Source organism: Carcharodon carcharias, chromosome 21, assembly GCF_017639515.1.
Source record: "Carcharodon carcharias isolate sCarCar2 chromosome 21, sCarCar2.pri, whole genome shotgun sequence".
NCBI lineage: Eukaryota > Metazoa > Chordata > Chondrichthyes > Lamniformes > Lamnidae > Carcharodon > Carcharodon carcharias.
In genome coordinates, this window is record NC_054487.1 from 41,211,506 (window position 1) to 41,221,611 (window position 10,106).

A 10,106-nucleotide genomic window follows, 5' to 3' on the forward strand; every position below is an offset into this window, starting at 1 on the left:
AAGTGCCGGAAAATGGGATTAGTGTAGTCAGATCTTTGTTGACCAGCACAGACACGATGAACTGAATGGCCTCCTTCTGTGCTGTAAACGTCTATAAGTCAATGAGTTTCCCCATCCTCAGACTCTAAATAGTGTTCCAATTGAGATATTATTCCAGTCTAACAGAATGGGCAGGAAAGGGGAAATGAGAGTTTAAACTTTATAAGAGCAGAAATAGACTAGATGTTAGGCGATTCTTCCTTCTCCAGAGAATAGTGGGCTTCTGTAATACGTTACAGGCTGGTGTGGAGGCTGCTGACTCTTTGTTGCCTTCACAGGGAACTGGACTTGTTCTTGCCTGGATCAGAGATTACATTATATAGCAGATAAGTGCCTATTTAGATAGCACTTGATCCATGTGATGTTTCTGGATTGGTTTTGATTGTTTGAGGGGGTTGGAGAGGAATTTTCAAAAGTTTTTTTTCCATTACTGGTCCTGGATTGTCTTCCCTTTTTGATTCTTTAACAGGAGATTGTGTGGCTGCAGAAAGATGTTGAAAGAGTTAATAACAATGAAGCCCCAGCCATCATGTTGGGGCAAGCTTGATGGATCAGCTGGACTTTTTTTTTCTGTCAATTTGAAATGTTCATCCATATGTTCCTCTGCCAACTCCACCTTTTCCCTCTCCTGGCCCCTTGTCTGTTCTACCTTTCTCCTCTTCCTCTCTTCCAACTCTACCCTGCCTTCACCTCTCCTCTAACCCGTCTCTACTTGTCCCAACTATCTATACCAATTTACCTTTTCCCCTTTGACTTAGTCTAATACACAATTTTACAGTCCAATCTATGCCAATCCACACCTCATCCCACTCAGCCTGGAAGGGAACAGTTTGCTTTGAAAGCTTACTCAATGTTCTACAATTTGACCACAATAGCACCTTATCCACTGCAACAAAGACAATACTTGCCTCCAATTCAGTAGACACTCTCCTACAATCCACCCCCAACTAAACTCTTCATTTCTCTGACTCTGGTATGTTGTACATCCTCTGTCCCTTTACCCCATTGGTGGCCATGGCTTCAGCTGCCCAGACCCTACACACTGGAATTTGTTCCCTAAACTCTCACCTTTCTACCTATAACCTCTTGAAGGGCCTCTTTAAATCCCATATTTGATCAAGCTGTTGGTCACCCCGCCAAATAGCTTCCTAGGTTTGGCATCCATGTTTTCTTTCTCTCTCCTTGGAATACTTTTCCATGTTAAAAGTGCTATTTATACATAAATTGTTATTAATAATTGTTCATACCTTGAACAATGAAATTAGTTTACACACTGAAGATGAAAACTGAAAGCAGGTCAGTGGTACAATATTCTGTAATGCAATCTCACTGAATTATGGATGTCACCTGGTCAGTAATTGAAAAATCCAGAATAAAGCAAAGGGATTCTCATTTAAAAAGTGAGAAAAGTAGGCCTCTGGAGAGAGAACAGGCTTGTCAAAAAGCTGAAAAATACACAGAGAACAAAAAGATGCTAGACATGACAATATGTTCCAAGGGAGAGAATACAAGACAGACAGCAAAGAAAAGCCAAAAGTACAACTGACATCAAAGAATATATATGAATAAAGCAAAAGACAATGGGATGATGATGAACAGGCAAAGTATAACAGACACCAGATGATGTTCCTGAGTTTGAAGCATAAGCAAGGGGCAAAATAATGAATAAACAGAAGATAGTGAAAGACATCACAGAACACATGGATCAGGAAGGAAAGAGAGAGGGAGAGGGAAAGAGAGATAGGTACTGAGATCAATGTGGGGGTGACAGAACTTCTTGTGCATCCATGGAGATGGTCTGCGTACAGATAACAGATTCCTGAAAGAACAGCAGAGAGGTAACAACTCTGAGGCAAGAGATTCTAGGAGAGGAGGAAAGCTTTCGATTTTCCAAAAGGCATGATGTGAAAGAAAGACAAAGGGCAGAGATTGGGCTGAATTTTCATTCTAGGATAGGGATTTCCGACCTCAGGTGCATTTCCAGGTCCCAACGTGACTTTTAATGATGAAGGTTAATCAGAGACCAGGGTGTGCATTCACCATCCAATTTGCGGTGGTGGTAGGCAGGAGAGCAATGAGGCAGGGGTGATTTAAAGACAAACCAGCAGCTATTATTGTAACTGGTTTAGAAATAAATAGAAGAAACAGGAGAACAGCGACAGAGCAGATGAACAGGCAGCCATACAAGGGTGGCCCCCAGATTTTGCGATTCCTCCCTTGAGGTCCTTTTGGAGGCGGTGTCATTTTATTCTGGAATATGGCAGGAGAAGATCCATCAGGCAGACCAAGGAGGCCTGGCTGGAGATAGATGAGGTAAGTGGCTGCAGTGTGATAAGAACGACCTGGATACAGTGTCACTTCAATCACCTTCTGCAGACTGCAAGGTGAGTGCAACACTGCACTCTGATGACAGGCCTCCAGGCCTGCAGTCTCCAGCATATACACAAGATGAGCAGCCTGAGGGTGCACAGTCCTCCTGAACAATTAAAACATGTGAGTACAGGGGCAGTACAGAGCTGTAGGAAAAACCCACATCACTAGCAAGGGTGCAGGAGGCAACAGTGTAGATATAATGCAGTTGAAAGTAAGGGAGGAGGGCATTGTGGTCCTAACTCCCACCCTTATGAGTTTGGAAGAGTAAAGAGCACACAACACAAGGTCAGTCTGGCAATGGTGTGCCACATCTAGTCATTGTGATACCCATGGAAGAAGTGACCTCTGACATGGCTAGGCTGGCAGTGTGATGGCGAGAAGGGTGCTCGTTGAAGGCAGGGTCAAAAGATATGATCATCTCCAGGTGCCAGGGATGAAGCTCCCTCCTCCTCAGTTGCCTTCATGCCAAAGTATTGGCTCTACTGGGCTGCTTCAGCTCTGCAGTAGCATCGGTTGACGGGGCGACTTAACTTCATCACCTTAAGTCTCCCACAGGGACAGATATGGAGGGGGTGTGAAGGCAGGCCAGGGGCTTCTTCCTGATCATTTGCAGAGGAGGATGAAGCAACCGAGGGTTCACAGTCACAACAGTCAAACACACCCATCACCAGCACAGATACACTCACCATGGTGGGGCCTCAAACCATCTGAGAATGGATGGCACAAGTTGAGCAACACTTCATAAGTGAGCAGAAGGGGTGGGAGAAAAAAGCAGCTGTGGGCAGTCCCAGTTGGGGACAGAGAACAGACACAGCCATGCTCAGCTGGGTAGAGATGCACAGCCTTGGAAGTCATACACAAGGCAGGTATCCCTGGGCCAATAGCAAGAGATGTGTGCTGCATGTCAGAGTTCCCAAACACAATGCAGAGTCATGGGAGCAGAATGGAGAAGTCCATTCATCGTATGAGCATCGTCATGTCTCAGTGTTTTGAGCGCATGAGATCCTCCATTAAGTCAGTGGCCAATCTCCTGGAGGTTCATATGCAGCACTCTCAGAGTGTATGCAGGGGTAGTATGCTAATATGCACAGAGTGTATGTCACATTCTGTAGATGTGACTGGTCAGTGACACTGATGGTACAAAGATGCATGGAGTGGAAGCCAGTTGCTATCCAGCTGGAGGTTGCTCTCAAATGCTCAGAGGCTCCATCTCAGAAATGATGCTCAAGTGGGGAATAGGGGGCACCCTTCATGGGACCCCTTAATCAGAATCTGCCACCTTGGTCCCTCTGACTGTGGAACTATCTACACAGAAAGGCCCTATGACAGAGGCTGACCCTGCATTGACGCTGGTAGCGCAGCCAGCAGAGGTGCACCCACTCGCTGTTTCCACCTCATCCCCAACCCCGTAGGAGTGGTCACGAGTGACAGCCGCCATGTCAGTAATATCACAAATTGCCCCTCAAATAGCTGACAATTCACTGTGGGGAAGACACAGTGAGGCTGCAAAGAGATATAGAGAGGTTAGGTGAGTGGGCAGCAAGATGGCAGATGGAGTCTAATATAGGGGAGTGTAAAGTTATTCACTTTGGCTGTAAGAATAACAAAGCAGAATATTTTTTAAAAGGTGAGAAACTAGTAAATGTCGATGTTTAAAGAGACATGGTGTGTTTGTACAAGGAATGCAGAAAATTAGCATGCAGGTGCAGCAAGCAATTAGGAATGCAAATGGCATGTTGGCCTTTATTGCACAGAGATTGGAGAACAAGAATAAAGTCTATCTACATTGTATCGAGTTTTGATGAGACCACATCTGGAATACTGTGTGCAGTTTTGGATTTCCACAATCATACTAGAAGCTGTAGAGTGAAGGTTCACAAAATTGGTCTTGGGGATGAGGGGGCTGTCCTATGATGAGAAGCTGAGTAAATTGGGCTTATATTCTCTGAAGCTTAGAAGAATAAGAGGTGATCTCATTGAAACCTGCAAAATTCTGAAGGGGAATGATAGGATGGACGTTGAGAGATTATTTCCACTGGTCGAGGAATCTAAAACACGGGGGCACAGCCTCAGGATAAGGGGCTGATCATTTAGGACTGAGGTGCGGAGAAACTACTTCACTTAAAGGGTTGTGAATCTTTGGAATTCTCTACCCCAGAGGTTGTGGATTCTCCATCATTGCATACATTTAAGGCTGGGATAGACAGATTTTTGGTCTCTCAGGGAATTAAGGGACATGGGGAGCAGGTAGGATCATGGAGTTGGAAGCCCAAGATCAGCCATGATGGTATTGAATGTGGGAGCAAGCTTGATGGGCCACATGGTCTACTCCTGCTCCTATTTCTTATATTATGTTTATCGTGTACCAAATTACAAACCTGCCATTTTTGTGCAACTTGCCACTTCCTATTTCCCCTTTCACAATCACAGCATGTCAGAACCACACGGAGAATCAACCATCCCTCTCAGCTGTGCACTTTTCCAGATCCACTCACCTCCATTCACTCCTATGCTGCCTGAGAAAAATTCTGTCCATTATTTTGGTCAGCGTTAGGAGTGAAAGCCACTTTTTGATGAGGGAAAGTGAAGCTAAATTTCTAGCATCACGTCAAGGGTTGTTTCCAATAAGTGTTTGTCTCCACTCCACAGCTGTAAACAATCTGCAGTTTGCAGTCTTTAAGTGTATAGGCTTGTTTATTTCTCTGTGCGTCATGAAGCAAATCCAACAATTAATTTTCTTGAAAACTAATTACTTTTCTGGCTCTGAGGACAACCATTCCAATTTACTGAACACTGCAGCCACAAGGTAGAGAAAAGGTTCCTATTTCGGGTCTAAACTTATTCAAAATCAACAAAGAAAGTGGTCCACTCACTGCAATGTCATCCTGAAGAGATTAGCCTTCAAATTGTACTTTGAGGATTATGCGAAGTACGGTAATTTTGTTTATTTTTTAATTGGTGAGATACTGAAAATTTCTAAAGTAATATGTGTTACATGGTGGAAGTGGGGTGAAATTTCACTCTCATCATCTCTCATTCTTCCAAGCTCCAGAGAAATATAAATGACTGATCTATCTTAGAAAGTCCACTTGAATGGAGTTTGGCATTGATTAGTTCAGGCTTATCCGTGATGTTCTCGATTCCTTGATTGAATGGTATGCCAGCATCAAGTGCCTGGATTTATACTTTAAATATGATGAGATACTGCAGAAATATCAACATGTCAGCGTGGATCAATGCCTTTGCAGCAACCGGAGAATATTGAGGAGTGTGGGGGGTTGAGGGGGGCAAGAGTGGTGGTGGATGCGGCAAGCAAAAAGGGAACTGTTGAAAGGCACATTTGTTTCTCAATACTAGCAAGATTTAACAGTCTAATATGTTAGGCAGAATTAATTCAAACCTTGAAAGGTAAACATTACAACTTTAAAAAGTTTGTGGTCAGAATTATGGCATTTTGAGAATTGACTAAAATTGTGCATGGCATTCCCGCATTATTTGTTCCATTACATTAGCGATGATATTGTGGTGCAGTGGTTATGTTACTGGATTCATAATCCAGAGGATGTGAATTCCAATCCCACCATGTAGTTTGAAAATTTGAATTCAGCTTTTGAAAAATGACCATGAATGCCATGCTTTAGAGAAGGAAACTTGGCATCCATACCCAGTCCGGACTCTGACCAGTCCCATGCCAGTGCGGTTCACTCTTGACTGTCCTCTGAAATGGCCTAGCCGTTCAATTGTGTCGTAACCTTCTCAGGTCAATTCAGGAAGGGCAATATATTATGCCAATCTTTCCAGCAACATCCACATCCCAAGATTTTTTTCCAAGGAAAAGTGCCAGTAGCATTCGCCAAGCCTTCAATGCTCTTATGCCTGGTATCTTACTGTGAGGAGGTATGTGACTTACTTGCTGAACTTCCCTCCCTTCTCCCTGTGGGTGACTAACCAATCTCTACTCACTACCTTCCTGTAGCAAAATCAGAAACAGCCCAGCTTTATATTGCACCTGGTATAAAGACCAAATGATGAAAGACTGCCTCCTGGAGGTACTCTCATGTGTCTTAAAAACTTAATACATTGCCCATATAACATTACAGCTTTTCCAATCATGCACGTTGTGTTAGTTTGAAAGTCCCACTATAATTACACTGTGACTCTGACCTGTGTAGGTGAGATATTGTGGCATATCAATATCGAAGTAATCATTATTGTAAAACCTGCTATATTTAAAAAAACACAAGTACCTCTTAACAGCCCCCTTTAATCATAAAAGCATATCCGTTTTCTATCTATAGGAGTTTATTCTGATCCATGTAAAACAGGGAATATTTCTGAAGGGCATTTATTGTTAAGCGTGTAGTATTTCAATCAATACAAACACCACTCACTTGGACAACAGATCGATGGTCATATCTTCCACCTTTGCAATTGCTACCCAATTAATGATCGCTTAGAAAGGTATTTTATTATTTATTCACTGTATAAACCACATGGTTATGTGCTATTTATGCTGTCCCACTGTTATTATCGGACCGCATTGTCTCACACTGCTTTAGGCTTCATGAATTACATTTATTCAGGTTTTGCCCTGCCTCGATTGATTTAATGGTGCCCCAGTGCCCACACGCCTGGCCTTTTATAAAACTGTGTATCACAGAACTGAATTGTTGCCTCGACACTGGTATCACAGACCTCGGGTCGTAGAATCAGATTGTTGAACAGATTGTATTTTGTCAGAATTAATGGTGAAAATGTTATAAGACATGCTGTCTGCTGTTAGCTCCCGCATACAAATGGATTCCTCAACATTCAGGCTTCATACGCCATGCAATATTCAGTGTCAATAACATGCATGCTAGCTATAAACTACTATTAACCCATTCAGCCACTCCATATAGTCTTGGGCTTCTAATTATGTTTCGCGTTTGCCCTCTGTTCTATTAAACCCTTCCTTATATGCCTCCATTATCATTTATGTCTGTTTGCAACCAGAATGTGGGGGAGAATGAGCTACAATCTGCACAGTATAAATGTTATAGATTTACACCGACACTAATACCCTTGCGCGTAAACCAGATTTCAGTCCGAGTTCCCAAAATAACACCAACTGTTCCATTCACAGCATTTGCTAACAGAAGCTTCACTTTGTGTCTTCTTCCCTTTCCCCAAGTAAGCAGCCTGAAAGAAATGTTCAAACCGCCTCCCATTTACATTGCAGCTCGCAACCGAGCGGCTAAACCTTATAAACTGGAGCCATGCTCTGCATGAAAGCTGCAGGCAGGTAGTGTATTTTGGAACATGTTTCGCCACTTCATATTGAGTGAAGTACGGTGTATCGCGCCCAGTGCGGTTACATTGCTTTCAGTGGATGTACCTTAAGAATCCGCGCTGACACTAATCCTGTTCTAGCAGTGCCTGGGCTTGATACCAGTACACTCCCGTCCTGAGACCACAGGCACGTTTGAAATCACTTGTAGCCCCGCAGCGTAAACAGGACTTTTCAATTTGAATTCTGCTCGACATTTTGGAGAAGGGGAAACACGTTATTTCACCAGGCGGCCGCCTACAGCACCGATTTAAGAAATTTGGAGGTGATAACCGAAGTCTCTTAACCAGCGTACCGGTGGCACAGTTGGCAACTGCCAGGACTTTTAAACCCAAAACCATTTGCTCTAAGTGGTGACCTGCTGGCCTACAGAGCGGCTCACTGGACATTTTCGCCGCTGAGGGTGGCTGACACGAAGTCGATATGAGTAATAATTTCTTCTGTTCATCTGAATAAAACAACCGGAGCAATGAGATCTTTGCTGCAGAAACAGTAATTAAATCTGTAAGAGTTATCTCTCTCTTCGCCATAAAGTGTGCTACAGTAATGGAATCGGTAAATAGCTTTATCCCGAGGATGCACATGTGACCCTTTATCGATTAAGACTGCAGTGTGTAACTTTATTTGCAATCTCATTGTTTAATAGTCCCTCTGTGATAGCTGTCGCACAGAGATGAATTGTTAGGATTCCCGATAGTTTTCCTTGCCTCCCAGCCTCAAACTCCTTCACATGTTTATTCAGTGCGAGTATTTTTTTCTGTTTCTCACTCCTGCAGCAACTCTCCCAGAACTTAGGTCTGAACGAGATTTTGAAAAAAACACCACCAACAACCCACCAAACAGTCTCGAGAAACTCTTGGAACTAACTTGCCTCTCTCAGGCCTCCGATCATTGAAACTTGCCCCCTTAACTGTGTCCCACCACCCTTTTTCTAATCTAATCCCATTAATCCTCATCCCGAGGCTGTTAGTAGCTAGACGGAGACTGGCAGATTGCAGTGTTAAATACGGGCCGCAACTAGTGCAATTGTTGATGGCTGCACTGTCAGAAATAAGGAATGTCAATCAGCTACAAGACCCTGTCTTAGCAAACCCATTGGTCCCACTATTGTTTACCAAGTGTGCGCTTGCAGTTAACATTAATCAGGATGGCATTGTGTGTTGTTGATAAATATTAAATAGTGTTTCAGTCGACAGGAGTCCCTTAAACATACATAGTGATACTTTGATGTTCACTTGCAAACATTCTCTCATACACATACACACGCACACAACTCTCTCACACATACAGTCTCTCACGCACTGTCTCACACACGCACATATAGTTTCTCGCACATACACACACACACTCACACAATACATACACTTTGTCTCTCAGTCTTTCGCACATACACACACACACTATCTCTCACACTTTGTTCTCTCTCACACACACTCGCACACAGTCTCATACACACTGTCTCTCTCACACAATCTCTCACACACACATACTCTCTCTCACACACTTTCTCACACACACACTCTCTCTCACACTGTCTCACAAACACATACACACTCTCACACATTGTCTCACACACTCGCACATACTCTCACATACACACTCTCACACTTTGTCTCACATACACGCACACACACACTGTCTCTCACACACACTTTGTCTCACAGTTTCTCTCACTCACACACTGTCTCTCACAAACTCTGTCTCTCACACAGTCTCTCACAAACTCTGTCTCTCACACCCTCCCTTTATCTATCTCTCTCTCTCTCACACACACACACACACACACTCTCTCTCTCCTGGGGCAGGAGAAGCATACGCACACATACACACACTACCTCTCTCACGCATAGTGATCTTACCTTAAAAAGTCTCAATATATTGGCCACCATGATGGAGACGGAACTTGCAGAGGCTCCTATAACTCCCACGATCTTGTCGGGTTTAGTGATGATAGGCGGCTCTCCACTAGCACACCTCACGTCCGTGGTATCTTTCTCGATCAGGGCTTGCACGAAAGTCAGGGACTGCTCCAAGGCATAAGTGTCCCTGGAGCAGGTGTCGAGGATGCGGACCCCCAGGGTAATGTTGGCCAGGAGCTCGGGGTCACGGTTCAGCTGGTCCACGGCGTGCAGCATCGCCTCCATCCTGTGGATGCCTTTCTCCTTCTTGATCTCCCCGCAGGCGGCCCCGGACTGGCCCCGGGAATGGACCGGGAAGAGCCCCCCGAGGATAATGTCGCCCTCCAGCCGGATGGAGTGGGCATGTTCCTGGGCTGCGCTCCTCTGTAGGACGGCGAGGAGCCAGTAACACTCGGCGGCGACGAGGAAGAGGAGGCAGTGGCGGCAGGAGGCTGCCCAGATCAGAC

At 44.4% G+C, this 10,106-nt stretch overlaps 1 protein-coding gene across 1 annotated transcript in view; it reads right to left on the reverse strand.

Moving 5' to 3' along the window:
• LOC121293402 (metabotropic glutamate receptor 8) overlaps nt 1–9,861 on the reverse strand; it is a 434,543-nt gene extending 424,682 nt beyond the window's left edge. The window contains exon 1 of the mRNA XM_041216453.1: nt 9,601–9,861. Coding sequence (XP_041072387.1) covers nt 9,601–9,630 — 30 coding nt within the window. The 5' untranslated portion in view covers nt 9,631–9,861. The remainder of the gene's footprint in view (nt 1–9,600) is intronic.
• Nucleotides 9,862–10,106: the final 245 nt, after the last annotated feature.